The sequence below is a fragment of the Haemorhous mexicanus genome, chromosome 19, assembly GCF_027477595.1.
Source record: "Haemorhous mexicanus isolate bHaeMex1 chromosome 19, bHaeMex1.pri, whole genome shotgun sequence".
NCBI classification, from domain to species: Eukaryota; Metazoa; Chordata; class Aves; order Passeriformes; family Fringillidae; genus Haemorhous; species Haemorhous mexicanus.
In genome coordinates, this window is record NC_082359.1 from 11267032 (window position 1) to 11289289 (window position 22258).

The 22258-nt window shown below is 43.3% G+C and overlaps 1 protein-coding gene across 7 annotated transcripts in view; it reads left to right on the forward strand.

Moving 5' to 3' along the window:
- KDM2B (lysine demethylase 2B) overlaps positions 1-22258 on the forward strand; it is a 104134-nt gene that overhangs the window by 38410 nt on the left and 43466 nt on the right. For all 7 annotated transcript variants that reach the window (XM_059863716.1, XM_059863719.1, XM_059863717.1 and 4 more), the window contains 3 exons: positions 5974-6089; positions 12324-12450; positions 19930-20384. In XM_059863716.1, the coding sequence (XP_059719699.1) occupies positions 5974-6089; positions 12324-12450; positions 19930-20384 (698 nt within the window). The remainder of the gene's footprint in view (positions 1-5973; positions 6090-12323; positions 12451-19929; positions 20385-22258) is intronic.

Consider the following 22258-nt stretch of genomic DNA (forward strand, 5'->3'; position numbering starts at 1 on the left):
TTATGTTCTCTGTACTGCACTTCAGGGCCTTTGGCATGGAAACGTGCTGTTAGAGTCTCTCTTAATTATTGTGGTTACCTGAGAGTGCTCCAGAGTTCTTGTCTCCAGTCAAATGCAGAAATAATGACCTTTCTCAGATGAATGTTTTTGGGAAGGAGAGTGGACAGAAAGAGATGTTCTGTGTGGACTGCAGGCAACTATTTGCAGGGATTCAAAGTGTTTCAGATGCTGTCTCAGTGGTTATCAGTGGCATTTTGCCTATTAGGAGTGTGTGGTCCTAGGTCACCTCTGCTGTGCCAGTGAGAGTTTGATGGATTATTGTGTGATGGGGCCAGAAGGTGGCACATAGCCCTTCCAGCAGGAGAATGACAGGCTATTAAAATCTGCCTGGTACATTTTTTGCAGGATGTTGTGCTAGGGCTGCAGAGCTGCCTGGCTGGTTTTGGTTGCTGTTTAGCTTTTCCCATTCTGGGAGCTTCCACTGACATTAATGGAATCTCCGTGCCTGGAACCTCAGGGACCACATGAAGAAGATTGTGGAGGGGATCAAAGGGGAGAGGCTTTTTGCTCTGAGTGTCTGCTTTCAGATGGAAGGTGACAGCATGATGCTGGGTTTTTGATTCTGTACCTAATGCCAAGCTCTGCCTCATTCTTAAAAACAATTTAAGATTGAGAGTTGCTGTATTACTTGTACTACTGGGGCAGAATTAGTAAATACTTCACTTAAAAAATGTAAACATGATGTTTCTTTGATAGATTTGGTTGTGGGCACTGTTATGATGCAGTCATTCTTCTGAGATTTGATTTGCTGGCAGTGCCCTCTCTCAGGTTACCTCTTTAGTCACTTTTTATTTTTGAGACGTATATATTTCATCTTTTCCACCCCAGGTTGCTGTAGAATTGCAGGAAAATGTGTGGCAACTTCTATATCACAAGGCAAAATATCAGTTCAGTTACTAATGGAAACAGATGCACCATGGTTTTGGCTTGGAGCTTGCAGGCTGTTTGCCCCATAGCTTTATAAGTTAATATTCTTTTTCATTATTCTCAGATGGATGATTGCATCCTTGAGTAGGAATTTGCAGCCCACTAAAATCTTCTAACAAGTTTGCAATGTTTAATAATACTTGTTTTATAAAATTCAAAAGATAATGAGATCATATCTTTCTTTTAACTGTTCAGAAAAAGTGTTTGTTACTGTTAATTTTACCTTCTTGATTTACTAGAGATGATAACATCTAAATATTCAAGTGTGTCTTCGGAGTGGTGGAATAATTCATAACTGTAAATCAGCTGAGAGCATTTCTGAGTCTCCTGAAGAGAATTCCTGCTCAGTGTTGGCTTGGCTTCATGCACTAGGACTGTTTTGGGAAGGAAAAAGCACTTATTGATTGCCAGGAGCTGAAATAAAAACCATCAACTTAGAAAAACCTTAAGTGGATGGTCTTCTTATTGAGGCTTGACATGAGGGCTGTGAGCAGTGACTGCAGTGTCTGAGCTCCCAAATCCATTTATCCCATGTGGCTGAGCCTGTGCTGGGCAGGACTGGCAGTGGCTGTGCAGGAGCTGTCCCGGGGCCGGGCTGGTTCCACCTTCCTGTCACTGGCACAGGCTGCTTGGGTAATGGTCACCCAGGGGCAAGAATCTTCCTGGTTCATGGCTGGTCCTCAAAGCCACCCAGTCAATGTCCTCCTCTCATCTGTAGGATTTAATTGTAGCTTTAGGTGATATTTAGCAGGTGCTTTTGTTTGTGGCTTTCAGACCAAAATTAACAATTTCTTGTTCCACTGACTTTTGACTTTTTCAGTCCTTATTCCAGTTGTTCTGATATTATTCCGGTGCTTTTTTTAGCATTAAGGATAAAAGTAAATTTTTGGCATTTTTCTCCATTTTTGAGACAATTACCAAGAGGTGAGATGTTTCCTCCTGTCTCACATGAAGCCATGAAACACAGAGGGTTGTGCAGCAGTAGCAGGGTTTGTGTGATCAGCACGGAGCAGTCACTGAGGAGGGAACTGATGAACTCACTCCAGAGGTGTTGGGTTCTGGGGGCTGTGTGGGAAGTTTGTGCTGTGAGAGCTGGAAGTCAGACACACAGGAGCAGACATGACAGGCTGTTCAGCACAGGTGACATGATCTAAAATGTCAACAGACCTTCAATTCACCCAGCAAAACGTAACTACACAGGTGAAGGTGAGGCAGGGGTGTGGTGGATGACATTAAAGCAAATCCCTTGGCTGTCCTTTTGTCTTCACCATACTTGCAGCACCTCCTGCTCTGGGGGTTTGTCTTCCCCTTTAAAAACCGTGGTAATTGGGCAGCTGACAAGATGGGTGTTTTTGTTTGCAAATGGTCACAGTGAACATTCATCCTCCTCAGTTTATTTCTGAGTCGTGCTGTAGCTAAGCTGTGGGAATGGATTGAATGTGCCATCCAAGCTTCTCTTTCCTCAGAGCTCATTTCCACAATACATTACCCTGATGGGAACTGTTTCCTGTTTTCTGCTCATCTCTCTTTCTCCTCCTTCTACTTTTCTGGTGCTGACCTCCAGCTTTCTCCATACACAGCCTGGTTATTAGAACAAGAGATTTTCATGTTGGGATTTTTCCCTCTGTTACATCTGTGCCAGTCTTGCTGGGATTTTGTACCTTGTCAGTTTTCCCATCTTTTTTGTCTAACCTTGCCTGTTCTGTCCTGTGTCCCTGGAATCCACCTCTTGGTGCTCTGTCTCTGCAGTTCCAATTATGCACGTACGTTCCTCAGGCAAGTGGAAGCTATTTTGGGATGCAGTGTGACTGAAATGCTGCACAGCTGAGTGACCAAAATCTATTTTATGTGCAGGTGACTCCTCTGACAGAGCTGTGTCCTGCAGAGGAGCTGAGCTGGATGCTGCCTGTGGGAGCCCATGGACAGCAGGAAATCTGGGATTCCCCAGGACTGAGCTGTGTGAGGGGAGGGTACCCACAGGCATCATCTGTGCTATCTCAGAGCTATGCCTGGAAATCATCCCTGCCTTGGCAGGGGTAGGAACTTGACTTCCCAGGACTTTATATGATGACTTTGTTGCTTGGTCTCTTGGTTATTTTTCTTTTCCCAATCCTGATGGATTTTATTGCTGTGTTTTAAAGGGTTTTGCTACTGACAACTGTGTCATTAACAGCAATATTTTCAGTCTTGTTATTAGAAATACTTGCAGCTTGAAGGACCTAGTGTTCAGTTAATTCAGCAGCTGGGAGATGAAGGTACTAATTGCTTGTAAGATGTTTAGTTCTGGATTATAAATGCAAGTAGGGAATTAAAGACCTTCTCCAAAGAACCAGAGGTTGTTTCAGATACTTTACAGAAGATTTTCAGCTTGCACTGTACCAGCTGTGCAAGAATAGATGCTTGAAATGATATTTGTGTTCATTATTCTTTCTGTGCAGGGTCTGTCATGTCTGGAACACCATTTGTTAGAGCATTGGCTCGAGCCAGTGATAGATCCTTCCCCATTTTCCCCAGAAATATTGGGACTACTACCAAGAAAGTCTAGCAGTTACTAACACAAAAACCCTTGGCATCTCGTAGGGGTAAAGAAGTCAAGGAAGGTGTGTTGAGAGACCCAGAGACCAGGAAACAATGAAACCAGCTGCCCTCCAGTGTGAAATGTTCACTGAGGAAATACAGTTTGTAGGAGAAGGCTACTGTGTGGTTTCAGTGGAAGCACCCACTCAAAGAACAACTGCATTGATGGGATTTAATTTTATTGATTATTAAATGAAGGGATATCTCCTTTTAACCTTTCAAAAAGGACAAGAATCAGCTCAGTTACTCCTTTCAATCAAGTTGTAAATATTTAATAGCAAATTGTATTTTGAATGATTGTTGATAACTACCAAAATAACAGCTGCACTAAGGTTGGACATTGACACCTGTGCTGAGAGAACTGCTGTGGGAAGTGGTGCTGAGGACTCCTCAGTGTTCTGCTGGTAACTGCCTGGTTCTGAGCTGTCTTCTGCCATCACTCACTTGTAGGGCCATGAAAGTCATTTTACTATTTCGAGTTTCAGTCTGTTCATCTCTAAACCTGACAAAGTGGATTGTCACGCAAACCAACCCTGTGTTTCAGCAATGAGCTGGCTTTGGGGACCCAGATTTGCCTCAGCATTTGGATTCCACTCTTTCCCCCAACCACAGAAATCTTTGTTTAGCCAGTGGAAGCAGTGGCCCCAACTTCCTTGACCTTGGATCTGTTTTCCTTCCCAAAGACTAGGATGAGGATCATGTATTTCTGCAGTAGTTTGCTCTTAGTACAGACTGATGTATTCCATGGGAGCTGCTGAACTACTTCAGCTGTGAAGTATTTATAGTGTTGATGTGTGTAGTTGCCACCCTACCCTTACATGAAAAAAACAATCCTCTCTAGTTGATTGTTCTTGATTTAGAAGTAATAAACAGGCTGGATATCTGTAACTGAAATTATGCTGACCAGAGAAGAAAAGATGGAATAATTCTGAGAGCTGCCAGAGCCACGAGGCACCTGATGGTTTTAGATGCATCACATTAAGTGTGTGGAGTCAGACCTGTAAATTGACTGAAACCTGGAGCAGATTTCTCAGAGGGGCTATGGAGTCTTCATCCCAGGAGATACCATGGAGCCATCTGGACACAGTTCTGTGCAGCTGGCTCTAGATGGTCATGGGGGTTGGACCTCCAGAGGTCCCCTCCAGCCTCTACCATTCTGTGACTCTGAAATTCAGAAAAATGTATCCAAAATGATGGGCTTGTGTTCCCAGGGAGAAAATTCTAGTGGTGATTTCTTTTCCTTCCTATCACTCCCTTACCTACATGCCCTTAAATGAGAGCCCCAGTCCTGCCATCTGCAGTGGCTCAAGGACTTCCCAGACAGAGCTTTGTGGGCCTTTATGGTTGAAAAAGTGTTGTGGAGGAGCACTTTTGTGGCTGCTGGCTGGAAAACCCTCTAGGCTGAATGGCATTTTCCTGCTCCCTCACTGATCTGGAAGTGAGGGAAAGCTGCCACAGCTTTAATGGAAAGTACTGCACAGTCAGGAGAAAATTGACTGCCCCCCATGTTGCTTTGCTGTCTGCTGGTTTATAAATTGTAATGCTTTTCATTAAAAAGTAGAGGAAAAAAAGTGTCAGGTCTCTGTGGGTCCCAGATCATTAGCAGGATCAATTCCTTTTTCACTGCAGAGATCAGAGGCTACAGTCTTGCATAGCCAGAGCTTCAGCTCCTGACAGACCAAGCAAACAATGCAGAGGCAGAAGAGCTGGTGTGTGGCTGTCTGAATTGCTGTGCCTGGATTTTCGTTGTGATAGAAGATTCTTTGGAGCCTGTGAAATTAATTCAGTCCCTTGTAGGATTGGGTCAGAACAGTCTCATCACTCCAGTACCAGAGATGTTAAATCCCTTAATTTGAGGCTTGCAGTGAAAACGATTTCTTGGTTACTTCAGGAAGTTGATCGTAGGTGATGAAACTTTCACCCCTGGAGGAGGGCTGGTAATAATTTGAAATCTTTTACCTCTGAAGGTTGTTGTGGTGCTAGTGTGAAGGAAGTTTGGTGTGCCTCGGTCCAGTTCCACAGCCCTTGGCCCACCACCACTGCTGACATGGTTTGCAGCCATGCTGGAGGTGCCAGTCTGAGAGCCAAGTGTATGGAACAGACTGAGTTTACTTCTTAGTCATGGACGTGGTTGAGTCATAAACTTGCGTGTGTTCAGTAAACACTGTAAGTGTTGGGGGAATAAATAGAACTGATTTACAGAGGGGTGTAAGACCGCACGTCACAAGGTGCCCTTCTGCTGTGACTAGTCCTGAAGTGTGGCTGTGAGCATCCCATTTAACCTTGCACTGCTTTCACCTCTCATCCCCAGCACAGTGGGATTCAGAGGGTTGTTAAAATTTGATTTTGAATTGCTCTGTAATGCTGTGTGGCACGAGGCATTCTCAGTTCTCTGCTTTCCCTCTCTAGGGTGGATACACGCGGTTTATACTCCAGTAGATTCTCTGGTGTTTGGTGGAAATATCCTGCATAGCTTTAATGTTCCCATGCAGCTTCGCATCTATGAAATTGAGGACAGAACAAGGGTAAGGATTCTTGATTCTCTTTTTAACTGAGCAGTTCTTTGTGACTGTGATCTGTCATAGTCTCTCCCTGGTATTCCCTTCTGACAAACAACAACTGACGGGATCTCCGTGTCAGAGTGGTTGAAACAAGAGGTAAACATGAAGTAATGAGACTTTCAAATGTTGGTTATTTTTAGTGGGATTTACTCATGTGCTTCCCACAGATGTGTCCCTTCTGTGTCTTTTGTCTGCCTGTTAAACTTCCATAAAACACCTTCCCTTTTGCACAAAAACATATTGCACTTTACAGACCTTTGTACCAGTAGTTCTGGTAACCCTTTGCTTGTCACCTCTCTGTGCACACCTGGGGTGGATGTCTGATCCTGGAGAATTGATGGCACTGGGCTGGTTCTGCTGCCCACAGCTGAATTGACCAAGCTGTGCAGAAATTGTGTATGAAATGACTTCTGTAATTGGCAGTCACTACAGTGACTTGATACCATGCAAGAATTTCTTGGAACAGAGAGGCTGGGGTGGGACATGGATCTGAACATTGTGATGTTCATCTGCCTGTAGCACTACCTGAGGGAAAGGCTGGGGGAGATTACTGTGCCACCTCTTTGTTGGGGGTGACAGTTTTATTCTTGGTTAATAAACAGGCACCTGCTCATCATATCCACTGAGTTTCAAAAAGCAGCAGGATCTGAAGGAAGTGAATCTGTTTTGTTAGGCTGTTAAATAACCTGTGCAAGGCCACTGTGGCATTCAGATAGAAAACTGGACCAGAGGGATGTGCAATCCAGATGGGGACTGTTTTGGAGGCCTCACTCTGAGACAGTGCTGATGAACCACTGACACAGGTGCCAGCTCTGGTGTTAGTGGAGTATGGGCTGGCAAAATGGCAGGAAATCGCAATTCTTCTTCACTAAAAAGTCTTAAAATAGTGTGTTGTGGACATCAGTGCAGTTCACTGTTGTTGACCCCTACAAGAGGGCACACATCTTGCTCCAAGTTGGCTTTTACCCCAAATTGCTTTCTTTGCAGTGAGAATACCTAGGCCTGGAGCAAATACAAATTGTTTTGAAGTACATCTCTGACTCAGTGGGAGTGAGGTGTCCTTCCCCCAGCCTCCCTGGCTTCCCAGCTGGTCCAAGGCCTGGTAATCTTCACACTGCAAAACAGTGGTGGGAGCAGTGAGTTTCCTGGAGTGACTTTAATGAAGAGAAGCAGAAAAATGAATTCTTAGTTGAAGAGAGATGAAAGACAAAAGTTGAAATTTAGGAGGAATTAGAACAGAAGAGTATGGCAGAGACCAGAAGTAGAGACCAGAGTGGATTCAGCCTGGCTTTGAACAGTTGAGAGTGTCAAGTGACTTGAGAAAGTGCAGAGGGACTTGGACAGAAAAGTTATGGTGACAGGAGCAGAAAGGGGCTCACCTGGCAGAGGTACTGGGCACAGGAAGGTTTCCAGAGTGACTCTAAATAAGAACCAGCAATACATGCTGGGAGTTCACTGCAGGTGTGCAGGGGAGGGTGTGCTGTTGCTGGGAAGGATGTTTGCACAGGCAGCTCACTTGGAGAATGGAGAAGGGGAGACTGGGAGGGAGGATCAGTGCCAGAAATGAGTGATTTCCATTGGAGTCTTTGGGGAAGATGGGCAGGAAATGCTCATTTTTCCTTAAGTTATATAAAAATGCACATTTTGTTCACACAGGACTTGAGCTACCCAAGATCACACAACTTGGGTTGTAGCTGCTCAGTTGTGCTTCTCCTTGGGAAGCTGGGTGCAGCTTTGATTTTCTAAGCTTTTTATGCCAGCAGGCAAAACTCCTTATAACAGTCAAATATTTTGGTAACTTCTATGAACTAACCAGCCAGTTACACTGAAATGCCTCTTAAAATTTACTGGCACACTGATCCTGTGAGGAGGCTGTGGGAATTGGGTACCTGCATCTTGAAAAATGTCCTGTCACCATTAATTGGGAAAGGGATACTGCAACATTTGGAAATCCCAAACCAGACCTTTGTTCCTGTCATTTTTTGTTTAAATTTTCTTTGAAGTCTGTGTAGTTCTTTATAATTTTCCTTGCAAAAATATTGGAGTGCTTTAAAAAAGACCAGTGAAAGCCAGCAGCCCAGAACATCCACGACTTCACAGAAGCAATTTCAGCACTTGGATGTTGCTGTGTGCTGCAGTGTGTTATGCACAGGCTGTACCTGTGCTCACAAACTTGTGCTTGTGGGCAGATGTATGAAACCAGAACTGTGTGAACAGTTGAAGAATAGCAAGAATTTCTGTACAGAAACAAAATAGAAGCTGTGCAGCTAAGGCATACAGAAGTCTGATAAAAGGCAGGAAAATCAATAGTGTGATTTAGAAATAATAACACTTCCCCCCCACACTAAAAATATCGTGCAGGAATCTTGAAGGGGAAATGGTTTCAAAACAGGATTCTGGTGTGTACTACATTATTTACTTTGTCAATCAGATTTTGTCATTTCTATGTTGAAATAATTCCATTCATGCACTGGCTGGTCTGGCAGACTCAGTACAGTGTAGTTCACCCAAATTTGCCAGTGTGAGCATACTGCAAATGAGTTTCTCATCAGTATTGATCTTTCCATTGTGTATGGCACAGAAGTAAATTGCATGATGTGATTGACAAAGTAATTTGCTACACTCAAATCAAAGTGTAATACAGGTGTGCTTCCCCTCTTCATTTTGCACAGAGCAATTTTATGGAGGTTTCACTGTGTTTAAACCTGCTATGTAATGTTTAATCATCTTTGATTGCTGATATTCAAAGTCATTTTTATGCTAGGTGTAGTTGTTATTGTCTTAGCTCAGACAAGAATAAATACAGGGTTGAAATGGTAATGCTGATTTACAGCCTGATAAAATTGCCTAGTTTATATACTTGTCATGCTTATTCTAGCTTAATTCCTCATACCCCTGGGAGACTTTTTAAGAGGGTTGTAGCCATTTAAAAATAGTTTTAAGGAGTAATAAAAAACATGTCTATTGTTGGAAACAGCTCCTAATGTGCAATTGAGGTAAACAAATATTCTCCAGCCTTACAGTTCGTAGAGACTCATTTTGCAGCCTGGCTTTCCTGGAGGCCAATTAACAGCCAGTCAAACAGGCCAAGCTGTTTAGCTCTCTGCAAGCCCAGCTTGAGGAACTGCAGAGCAGGATGCCATGCAGGGATTCTTCATTTGGCACAGGGGTGATACAGCTCTCTAGTATTGAAAGGAAGAATGTGTCAAACCTAACCCCAATTAATCTAAATTTAACTGCTTTAAAATACTGGAGCATGGTGGGAACAGGGGCACTCTGAATATACACGTAAGGTGGTCACTCACAGATGATGGTGTTTGCCATTCACTTGGTTTTCTGGAATGTAAGATAACATATTAAGTGGCTAGTTTAAGTGTTTTGTAAATAGTCATAAATTGCTTTTCAATGTTGTGATTAGATTGATTAAACACAAGTGGAGTTTGTAATGATTTTAATGGGGCATTGTGGAAGAGATTATGAATTTTTTCAGGAAAATGTGTGTCTTACTTGCTTAGGGTTTTTGTTTTGTTTTTGGAGGGGTATATAAATCTCTAAAATAATTTCACTTTGAACTGAAGAAATGGATCATATTCCAGAGAGGATTTTTTCTTGCTGTACAGGAATAATTAAATTTTTTTTCAGTGGATTGTAAATTATTAATCACAGAAGTTAGAGCTGGAAATGCCTATTAGATGATCCAGTGTATTTCCCTGCTGGTGGGGAATTCAGTCCTCTGGCAGTGTCTGTCTCAGATATTACACTTCGAACTCATCACAGAACATTTTTAATTTTTTTCCTTCTTTCTCTTATTCCTCCTCCCCTGCCCTTAAGAGTTCATTTGCCTATGAGTGTACAATGGAAAGAGTATGGACATGCACATAATGCAGTTCACATCTGTTATAATTAATAAATGTTCAGGGATATCACAAAGATCATATTCCTCTATACTTATCCATAAGGCAAACTTTAAAAGTTTTTAAAGCACTGTTGGAGTCTCTTTACTGGCAGAAGGCCCTGTAGATCTCTGCACAGTATCTCTGTCTACAGATGGTGTAGAGAGCTCTTCCTTCTGAAGGTTTGTAAAAGCAAAGCCTTCTCAGGCAAACAGTGGATTACAGAGGCATGGAGGGATTTGCTGTGGGTTGGAACATTGATAGCGAGGCAATTAGGAACTCAAATTGAATATTAAAGATTGATATACATAATGGGAGCACTGCATGCATTACTGCCTTGTCTTTCACATTGAATTAACATTGGTAACAACTAAATTTGGTGAAGCTCAGAATCTGTCAACAAATGTTGAGCAATGATGTCTTTAATATTCCCAGGCATGTGGCTGAAAACCTTTTGAAGGCTGAGGGGTGGAAGGCGGCTTCCTGTTTGTAAGTCAATTCTTTGCAAATTTTGTTTCCTGCAGTGCTCTCTTGGAAAAATTTGAGTTCCTTTATTAGCATATATTTTAGCATGGATAATTTCCCCTGTGTTCCCTAATAGTCATAAGTGACTTGATCTCTTCTCTATGACAAATAACTAAAATAAAGGAAAAATTTTCTTCAATGCAAAAAGGCCCTGGGGTTAAATGTTCTCACATTTAGGGGGTTGTTGTTTGGCTGGTTGTTTTTTTTTTTCCTTTTCTTTTTTCCCTTCCTTTTTCATATGTGTTCTTTGTAACAAACCACACAGGGAAACATTTGGGAAGGTGTAGCAGTGCTGGATGCATGACCTGTAGCAACAAGCAGTTCAGATTTGCCAGCTGTATTTGTGTTGAATTTAAGGGATTTTAACTTCTGAGAATTGCCATGGAGTATTTAATCCTACACTGTGATACATCTAGTGTGACAATACCGTATATTTTGCCTTTGTTACATTTTGTTTTACTGCTAAGAGTGTTTGCATTTCCTGTGCCCTGGGAACAGAGGCAAGTTCTTTGGCTGTCCACCTTGGGGACAGGTTTCAAATCTGGGCATTCCATAAGTCACTGATCTGTTCCAGTGGATGCTTTGGTCACCATGCAGGTGTTTGGACACCTCTGCTTTGCAGAGCTGAGGCTGAGTTTGGAGGTGCTGGGTTAGTGGTTCTGTTCAGACTTTGGGCTTTTGGCTGATCTGTGGTGGGTGATGTTTTGGTTTTTTTTCTGAGGTAATGTTCCTTTCTGGTGCAGTTCAGCTTTTCACTAAAGGTGGGTGCCCACCTCTGGGCTTAGGGAGCAGTGAATATGCAGAGAATGTTTTAAAGCAGCTCCTGTAATCCCAGTGCAGTGCGTGTGAGCCTGCAAAACACAGATTTCTGTGCCACCAGGAGAAAGAGGTGTACAGTGTAAGTACAAGTGCATGCAAGATGCATGGCGTCCATTTTTAACAAATCACAACAAATACACTTATCTTCCTGCATTTTAGGAGCTTGCCAGATCCTACTATGGTGCAGTGACCTTCTAGAGGTAGAAAACTATGTTGGAAAGGAAGGAAACCCTCTTTGTTTTCTTTTGTATCTGAAATACTCTTACAAATAACTAGTGTTGGAGAATTCAGCTTTTTGTGTGAGAACAACAGGTCTGAGATGTAAGAAAAAGTACACAGCTTGACAGGATCTTTTGTCAAAATCCTGCTCTTCTATTCTTACTCTGTTTGTGGCAAAAGCTAACTTGCTACCAAAAGGTAAAACACAGAAGGGATTTTTACTTTAATGTGTAGTTATCAAGAATTTGTGTGTTCATTTCTTTAATCAAATTGTTGAGACAACCACAAATGAAAAAGATGATTTTCCTGCTTGACTCATTTTAGGTAATGTTGCCATTTTGATAAAAATCCTGTGATAGTGTTCAGGAGATGAAAACCCACTCCTTTAATTTAAGTTTTAGTGACTAACATCTGTATGTGACCACCCTATGTTTATACAGCAGGTAAATAATTCTGTAGGGGCCATCCATCAGTTTCATGATTTCACAAGAACACAAACCCTCTCCTCTCCCACCACCCCAAGAGGATACAAATTAGTGAACCAAGAAATGATGCTGTCGTGGCAGGCAGGCTGGCTCCTCATTCCGTATGCTGGAGGCATTCAGCTCCCTGCTCCCACCCTCTCCCCTCCCCCTCCTCACACTGTTTGTGCTCTTGATAACACGATGGGAATGATGACTGGCCCTTGTGCTGCAAACTTCTCTGCCTTCCCCACGGACTGACAGTGTTGATTTGTTTCCAGGTGCATGCCAAATTCCGCTATCCTTTCTACTATGAGATGTGCTGGTATGTTCTGGAGAGATACGTGTCCTGTGTGACCCAGCGCTGCCACCTCAGCAAGGAGTACCAGAGAGAATCAATGTTAATTGGTGAGTGAATCCTTTGAGTGCACATTCAGAACTGGTGCTGGCACCTCAGGCTAGCTGCTGCTTTGGTTTCTGCAAAGCAGATGATAAACTGAACTGGAGAAATTCGAATGAACTGTTTCTTGATTTTGGGGTGGGGAAGATTTTTGACTCTTAAGCGTTTCCATGAAGTACCAACCTACTTTGAATTGTATGTGTTGAACATTCCCTTAGCAAGTGGATCCCAGAAAATAATTTTGGGATGTGTTTGTTCGTTGGTTTCAGTAATGTTTGTGTTGGGATGATCTGCCAAACAGTTGAGGATTTACTGCCATGTTCAGCACAGCACCTCAGTAGCCAGAAATGTGTGTATTGCAGATGTGCTCTGGTGGGGTGGATATTTTGTTCTTTTGTAGAGCAGCTCCTGTACAGAACACGTTGTGGTCACTAAACCTACCTTCTTTCTCTTCTCTTTTCCCTAAATTCTCCTGTAATTCTCTGGTGACTGGGTTCTAGTTCTGCAGAAAAGCAAACCCAAGAAAACACTTACACAAATCTCCATGATCTGTAGCCCAGGTTCAGGGAGGTCAAAGAAACCTTTCCAACCTGAAAATGGACCAGAGGAGAGAGAGACAGATGTGCCTGAGGCATTACCTTGGCACTGGTGTGAGCTTTGCATCAGTGTGTGCCAATCCAGTTGTTGCTGTGCTGAACTGCTCTCTTTCTCTTCCTTTTGATGGAAGGTGGTGGTGGGCCATGTTCCCTCTGCTTTTAAGCACAGAATAGCTGAAAATAGCACAAGCACCAGCTAAATCTTAATTGATGCATGTTAAGTGTGGAGGAGGACTAAAGCATTTCTGTGCCTCCTGCTCCCTGAGGTGCCACTTGGAACCTGGCATGGCTGGCACTGCCCCAGGCTCTGGACAGAGAAGGGAAATGTTCACCTATGAACACAGTGCTTAGTAGAAGGGATCGAAGAAGTTACAGGCAGGTGTCACTCTCCAGTGAGTTTTACTGACCAAGAATAATTTAAGGGAGCTGATAATCTGTGTAAATAGGCCAGGGGGAATTCCTGGGGTCACTGGGCATTTGGGTGCTTCACATTTTACCTCTGAGACCCTGGTCAGAAAGGTTAGTTAAGCAGAAATTCTGTGTCCAGAGGAATTTTCTCATGGGATTATCCTAGAGGAGGAAAGGATGAATTAGCCCTTTGGATCAGCTCTTCAGAAAGCACTGACAAAACTGGTAACTGCATTCTTTGGAAAATAAGGAGCAATCTCCTGTTGTCTAAACCACTGGCACAGAAAGAGGCTGGTCCTGCAGGCAGGGCAGAGGTGCCAGATCAGCCACGTGTAATTTCAGAACAAATTAGCTGTGGAGAGTGGATGGTTCAGGATATTGAGATGGGACCTTTTCCAGCTAAATCACCAGTGTGAATTCCAGCCCAGCTCCATAATTACTGATAATAGTTTGGTGATCCCCACAAAATGTGCCTCAGTGCAGTTAGCTGGGAGATATTCCAGTCATATTAAAGCTCACTGGGAGCTAGAGATGCCCACTGTCTTGAGGGAGCAGGATTGTTTTGAAAGACCAAAGAGTGCCAGCTCCAAAGGCTTCAGGAAAAGGAGCCTGGCTAGTTGGAAAAGGGTTTGGTGGTGACTTCCTCAAGGTCTTGTGACCTGTGGTGGCTTCACTTGCTGGCAGAGAGAGATTCATGCTTTTGTTTTGTCAGAAACTTGTGGTTTTGTTTTTATTTCTTGGCAGAAACTTAACCTTAAAATAATTATTTTAGTGGGGGTTATGGTTCAGTAGACCAGGTCTGCTATACTGCTGGATCTTTCACTTTGGTATTTGCCAAATTCAAAGGAGTAAAGGTACATTATTTACCTTTACAAAGTTGTATTGCTTTGTTCTGTGGGAGTAATACTGTTTCAAATACTTGCTTTGCTTCTTTTAACTGGTCTGTGTGCAGCCTCTTGACTTGGATCTCTATGAACTGTAATCTTTGAGTTAAAACTGGTTTGTTCTGTGGAGTCTATATCTTGATATCGTTCACTTGCTGAGGGATGGGATATCCTAAAGACAATCAGTGTTCCAAACCTTACCTCTTTGTTTTTAAGCTTTTCTTCAAAGCTGAAAAAGTCTTAAATTGTCTCTTCCTTAGGGACTTCTCTATCTGCAAGCAATTTCTTGATTTCCCATGAGGGAGTATCCCTTGACAAAGAATTTCCCATTATTCTCCTTAAAGAGTAATGAAGCAAAGTACTTAACTTCTCCTCAAACCCCTCAGTAGATTTAATTGTCTTCTGTCCTTCTTGGTTTAAGAAAAAATCTTCATATCCTTGTATTCATTTTCAGAAATTTCTCTTGAATAATCTCAGTGTTTCTCCTACTTTTAAAAAACAATTTCCTTGACTGGAAATTTGTTCTAAATTTGTTCTAAATGTCTGTTTTCTGCCTTTCCTTCTGGGTGCTAGAACTGTCTATTTTTCACCCTCCAGTTGTGCTGCTTTCTTTCCTTACATAGCTTCTGGTACAATGATTGTAGTGGATGTTTGAAGTTGAGAAAGTGATTATCAGTAGAGGAGGACATTGACTAGAGATAGTGCAGGACACTGCCCACAGTCTCTGGGGTTCACAAGGGAGTAGTTCTCATAAAATTCGTGAGGAGTCTGTTCTCCTGTGTAAAGAAAAAAAAAATTACTGTCTTGATAATGAACATTGTTGAGAATACAGAAAACAGAGTTAATCAGCAGTTGGATTTTTCAGACTTTTCATACTGTGTTTTTATAACATTTTATAACATATACTGTGTTTTTATAACACAGTATTTATTTGCTTTGACATGAAGGTTGTTAAATTCAGAGTGACTTTGAAGACATTGTCTGTTCATGAAAGTGTATTTGTGTGATTGTGTTGTGATACCTCTGTCCTGATACTTGTATGCTGCTGTAGCAATATGTATTGTTCTTTGTATTTCTGTTTTCTAAGTGTCTCCACTCACAAAACTTCAGACAGGAAAAAGCCCCACCTCTGTGGGGCACAGCTGAAACCTGGAGTCTTCCCACTCCCTAAATAAAAACGTGAGTGCAGCTCTAAATGAGGTGGAAGATGATGGCGGTGCCTTCCTCCCCCATTGCTCAGGCCAGGATGAATTTCCAGGCTGTGTCCTCAAGGCAGTGTGTGAGGCTGATCTTTCTCAGATCTCTCCCAGGAGGGCAAAGACTCAGGGGATGACGACATGACAGCAATCACAGGCTGCTGTAAAAGCACACAATCTCTTTTTCTCTTTTCTTTTGCTTGTCTCTCTCAACTGGGACATTTGTCCTGCCAGCTGAAATCAGAAAGGAGCCTATTTGGGTTTCCTACTAGATTTGAATGTGTGCTGTTTTTCAGGGTGGATATGTCTTCATTATTTTTACTCTTATCATGAATGAGTCTGTACTGGATGTTTTCAACCACAGCTGACCTTCAGTGAGATATGGATGTTGAGAGTGAGCTGACAAAGAGTAATTGGGAGAAGATCCTGGGCTATCAGAGACGTGCTTTCTCTGTAGCCTGCAGCTTTGAAGATTCCCATTGCTAAAATTTTAACAGGATCGCTCTAACTGTATGTTAAGCCTGATGGATATAGAAAATATGCCCTCTGGCACAGTGAAGGAGCCATGTCTCTTTTTTTTCCCCCTCTTCCTCAGGGGATAGAATAGATTTGCTTATGATAGACAGGTACCTGAGTATATTGAGTGGTTCCTGTATGGGGTGCTCCATGCAGTGCAGCAATGGGATACATTTCCAGTATGCTCAGGGCTTTTCTGCTAATGAAAATGTCATTGCTGCCTTTAGCAGACTGATAGCAACTGCTGCTCCCAAGTCACAGTGGCAGGGTTTGGAGCTGGGAATGGCAAGGTAGACTGTTCTAAATAGTTCAGAAAGGTTTCATGATTATGCCTGACCCCCATCCCTTTCTTTTAAGTTCTGTAATACAGCAAGTTGCTTTTCAGCAAGGAAAGAAACTGTGTATAATTATTCTTGTACAAGTGGATAACTGTGAGGAAAGTTAAGTGGTCTTCCCAGAGCCACAGGGAAGTGAACTGCTATAGAAAAGATTTCTAATGCTCTGTCCTGTGGTCAAGTCTGTGCTGCTCCACCTCTTCACTGAGCTAGATCACAGACTGGTCTGTATGAGCTGGTTTTATTTTCTTTGAGAGGAGGGGTGTGAAGGTCTTTTTGCACTAAGTTATGTGGGAGGCCAGACTGGACAACCCCTCTGAAACTGGGGTTCACACCTGGGACTCACTGGGGCATTGACTCAGGAGAAGAAACAGTTGAGCTGAGCAGGTGCTGTTTCCCACAGAAACACTTAATAAGCCAAAAACCTCCAAGTCAGTGGAGCCCTGGTAATACAGTGCTAAAAATGCACTTCTCAACAAAGTAAATGCAGATTATGCTTATGTAGGGCCTCAGCTCACAGCACAGTAACTCTGTCAGACAATTTTTTCATTGATATGAATAAATAAAAATCATGGCATGTTGCATTACAACAAAACACTTGAAAACACAAAATTGAATCTCCCTCACCTTGAAGTTATCCTTCCATTATTGATTCCCTTGGTGCTTTTTTTTTTTAGATTAGCAGCAGTAGCAGACAGTTGTTGTGTTTGGAGAGCAGCCTGCTCTTAATCCGGTGGAGCAGCAGCACTGTAATCCCCTGGTGCTCCTGAACAGGCTGGTACACTCCAGGTTAGCAGCAAGCCCTGTGCCCAGGGGAAAGTTAGGCAAGGCATGAAGTGCCTGCCAGGCACGCAGAGAACAGGGCACTGCTGTGGTGGTGGTTGAGATGGGAGTTATTTTTGGGGTTAGAAGGGAGTTGGTTTTGCCTGTCCCTGCCCAGGAGGGGCTGCCTGGTGCTGCCAGCCGGTGGCAGGGATGCAGTGGCAGCTGGCAGAACAGAACCCCCTCCGTGTGCTGCCTCCTCCTGGGAACTGGCCCCCAGTATGCTCTGGTGCTCCACTCCTCTCCTGCCTTTTGTTTCCATAGATTAGGGCAAGAGACAAAAAGTGGAGATCTCTCTTGGAAGCTTTTCTCCTCACACCAGAGCGTTACTTGGAGTAAATGATTCACACCTCTATATCGTGATCTCCCTCGTTTTCTTTAGGCCTTATTTACACTTGTGCTTTGCCCAGTTCCAGCCATTAGTTCCTGTTCAGCCCAGCTACAGCATAGGAGAACAGAAACACAATTTTCTCTGTGCACTTTCTGTTAATGACCCCGTCCTGGCAGCGGAGGGATGTGGATCTGCTTCCACCCTGTCCTGTTTGATGCCAGAGCTCTGGCATTCTCTCCCATTGAGGCTGGGCTTTGTGCTTGGGTCAGTTGTAAAACAGCTCACCAAGGCTCTGTGGCTTAGAGGAGGGGGCTCCAGCCCTGGATCCAGCAGCCTGGATTCTGACTCCTGGTTTTTCCCTAGATTTGATGTGTGACAATGAGCAAATCGTGCTTTCTCCCAAGCATCTGTTTCCTCAGTTGTAAAATGGGAGAATGACATAAGCTGATTATGAAGCCTTTGAGGTGGGTACGTGTGCTTGCTACTGTGGACAAAGGAAAAACAGTGTGAAATAAAAGTTGGATAACTGAGTGGGTTTTAAATGTTCTAGTTAAGATATTTTCTAATCCTGTTTATTTTTCTAAGAGAAGCATGGGGGTGTATTAGCACAGAGCAGAGAGGAGGAGCTGCTTTGGAGTGCTGATGCCACCACCTCAGCACACAAAATAATCTATAAGGCTTTTTAAGAGGGTTGCAGGGAGGAAGTTACCCTGCCCTGTGGATGGAGCTGAACTTAGCTGCACCCTGCCTTGCTGATAGCTGGTGTTTTCTGTGGCTGCCATCTTTTCAAAGGCATTGCAGCTTAAACTTGCCTTTCAGGAGTCATTTTATGGCCATTTTGGTTTTTAGGAAAAATGTAAGCCTGTCTGAAGGAGCAGAGTGGACGGAGGTGCTGGGTTTTTGCAGACCCTGTAGCAGCAGCACACTTGTCCTGGGAAGTGTGAGGTGACCAACTCCTATCTCTGGGGCAGCAACACCCAGAGCTGAGCTGGCCCTGCAGGGCTTTTACTGGGAACTGCAGAGCTGAGCAGCCAGGCAGGCTGAGCAAGCTGCCCTCAGACACTGCCACTGCCTTTGGCACCTCTGACCAGTGTGTTTGTGACAAGATGGTGCAGACTGAGCACAGACAAGGAGTGTCTCTGTGACCAGGAGAAATTCTCCAGCTTGGAACTGGGCTCCAGCATTTGAACCTCACTGTTAAACAGCCGGATGCTGAGCTTTCTCATTAATGTCCATTTAATCCTTCCTTAAGCATGGTTCACATTGTCCTAATCCAAAGCTACTGCACTGCAAAGCATGGAAGCTGTGAAAGGAACTTTTCATTAATTGTTCTCTCACTTTTTCTGTGTGACTTCTGTTTCCTTCGCAGTGTGTTTTGTTTGCAGCTTGGTCACATACCCATTTCAGCCAGTAATAAAATTCACATTGATTTAACTGGGTGTTGCCAGTGTTAACTGTATTTTCCACAGAAATTCCTGCTGTTGCTAGCCTGCATTCAATGTTGTTCACTTAGTAAGGGAAATTGTGTCTAATAAATAAGAAAAGATGTGTGCTTGAGGGAACCATGGCCACTGGTTTCCTACATTGCTTTCACTGCTTGATTGCACGGAGTTGGGTAACAACTGGGGCTCTTAGGAGGAAATTAAGATTAACAGTTCTTTAGACTCAGAAACTTGCCTTTAAATTTTCCTGAGAAGTACCTAAAATGTATCGGGAATGGCATTAAGAAAACCAGTAGCATGTAGCTGTGACATCCCTGTGTTTCTCAGTGTGTTTTGTCTTGTTGTCGTAAAATAAGCACAGTTGAAATCCTCTGTCTCAGAAGAGCAATGAGTATTCATGCTCTAACAACTGGGGGTTCCTGTTTTATCAACAGTTTGTTGCTTGCAGAGAGGAAAAGTAGCGAGGAGTTGATTTTGTGCTGTGCAGGGTTCCTGGAAGAATGATGATGTACAGCATTTTAACGTGCTTTCTCCCATCATTTCCCCCTCCTCCTTCTGTGCTAACTCTCCTCTTAAAGCTGTAAAGCTGCCGAATCTGGTCTTTTTCGGATTTGTGGGAAAATTAATTGTGTGTGACTTAAGAGCTCTGCCTCCTCCTAATTGAAGGCATAGAGGACTGAAGCTTTGAAGAAAGCATAATTTTTCCCTAAATGTTTCCCAGTCATTTGAACTGAGTAGATGTTAATGAAAACCAGCATTAAAACAGACAAACAAGCGCCCCCCTCAAAGAAAAAAAAATTAAAAATCAGCTGAATAAAGCCCATTCCTGTCACATACTCACTAAACCATTCTCCAGTGCCCTTTGAAATAGGCAGCACCTGGCCCCAGTGGTACAGAAGTGCTTCAGCTGTGAGGTTACACCAGCTAAAAATTCAGCATTCTTTTTCTAACTTTCAGATGCAAAAAGAAAACGCAGCACAGACAGCTACTCATCAGATTCGTGGTTAGACATGGATGAAGAATCTTGTGATGCCCATCTCCAGGAGGAGAAGGATGACAGCTTGGATAAGAACTCCAAATCCTTGGTGGATGGCTCCTCCTCACCCAACAGCACACACTCAGAAGGGAAGGAGGCTGCAGGGAGGAAACAAAAAGCCACAGTAATGAGGTACCTGAAAAGAACTTTGTCTAATGAGTCAGATGACAGCATCAAATCAACGACCCCGACGGACTTTCCCAAAACACCCACGGGGTCTCCAGCTACAGAAGTTTCAACCAAATGGACTCACCTCACAGAATTTGAACTGAAGGGTTTAAAAGCCCTGGTGGAAAAGCTTGAATCCCTCCCAGAGAACAAGAAATGTGTTCCAGAAGGCATTGAAGACCCTCAGGCTCTCCTGGAGGACATGAAGGTGGGTGTGGTAACTTGGTGATCACACAAACTCTGCTCACGCAAACTCTTTTGCAGAAGGCAAAGTTCTGCTGCAGAGGGGTGGCAGAGGTGTGTGGGGTGACCAGCTCATGTCAGGCTGCTCTGCCTGACAGGGAAATGATTCCTTGAACCAAAGCTGTCTCTGGCTCCTGTTTGCAGCCAGATTTCAGTGACACAGTCCTTTCTGACTGTCACAGCAGTGGCCAAAAGTTTATATCCTCTCTTAATTCAGCACTTGTTATGTTCCACATGTAAATATTATACCTCAAAAAGTCTGTTTATATTTATAGTCTTAATCAGCCCTTTTTGGTCTCGTGTCTCCCTGGTGTACACCTCATTAGCTGACACATACAAAATGTAAATACTTGATTGCAGCTCAGAAGATAGATTGTCTAACAATTCCAGCTGCTTTTTTTTTCCTTTCACCTTTTTCATTTTCCTTTCCTCCATTGCCCTCTATAGGTTGATAATTATTCTCCACTGGTACAATATATTGGTGTTGGAGTTGGTGTGAGGAGTGAGTACTCACTAGTGACACAACTTCTCTGTGGATTTTCAGTCTGTGAACAGTATGGCTCTTCAGTTACATATTTTCTATACACAAGAGCTCTGTAAGGCACAATCTGAGGGGGAAAATACGTGTTTGTGTGGTAAATGGGGAGGGAGCCTGTACTATTTTAGTGCAAGTGGTGTAACAGCTGCTTAGAAAGGCTTCAAAGCCATTAGAGAAGGCTGAACATGTGCAGTGTGCAGTGGAACCACATTCCCTGATCTTGGAGCTTGGAAGTGTGACACACTGCTTTCGTTCTGGTAAACCACAAGAGCTCAGAAATTCTCTTCTTGCAAAATCAGCCACTTTGTACATGAAAGTGGACACACCTGCTCAAAGCTGCAGATGTAGATTCATGAGCTTGCTCTGGAATCAGTCATCTTTTAATCAGAAATCAAAATGAAGACCAGAAGTTGAATTTGTGGTGAAGCAGAAAGAATGGTCATGTTACTTCTCAAGCTTGATGCCCAGGATAATTTTCACTTAAAAATCCAGAAAAGGGTGCAGCATATAATGGCTGGTGCAGATGTTCCGAGTGGGATCCTGCTCCCTCTCTGGATGCCAGACTCCAGAGTGCTGTGAGACATCTCCCTAGAACACAGCAAGGTACCATATGTGAATCTGGCTTACAGCACTGTGTGGGAGTATCTGTTTTCCTATTCCTCTCCAGAGCAGTGGATTCACTGACTACAGAGATGGTGAACTACAAATGGACTATTAACAAAAGGCCAATATCACCTTTTTGGTGATACTGTGCTGTAACTGGTATTAAGTGAGCACCTGCCAGTTATGGTGTACAGCTTGATGCTCCATCTCCTTTGATAACTGCCTGCTTCTAAACTTTCTGTCCTTGCCAGCACATGCTGTAACCATCAGGATGTAGCCCAACATCTGGATACTGATGGTTCCCTGCTGGTTAAAGAGCCCATGACCACATCTAAACATCAGACACGCTGCAGGATTGTTTCCCCTGGAATCACCTCTGGATGTTTGGCCAGTCTGTGACTGATTAGCCAGAGTGAGATGTTTGTAAAACCATGTAAACTCAAACATCTTCTTGAACAGTGTCTAGAGAACTGCTAAAGAACTTTCTCACCCATCTTTTTTACAGTATTGACCCACATATAAACCAGCCCTGAGTCTTCAGAGAGTGGGAGTCAGTATGGCAGAGTAAATTAATTAAAGCCCATGCAGTCAGCTTCCTCCATAACTCCCTGTGGCTGCACAATTCCTCTGAAGGAATGGGGGCAGTCAGGGGCAGTTGAGTACTGCCCAGGTCAGGGGAGAGTCCAGGATTCCCAGCA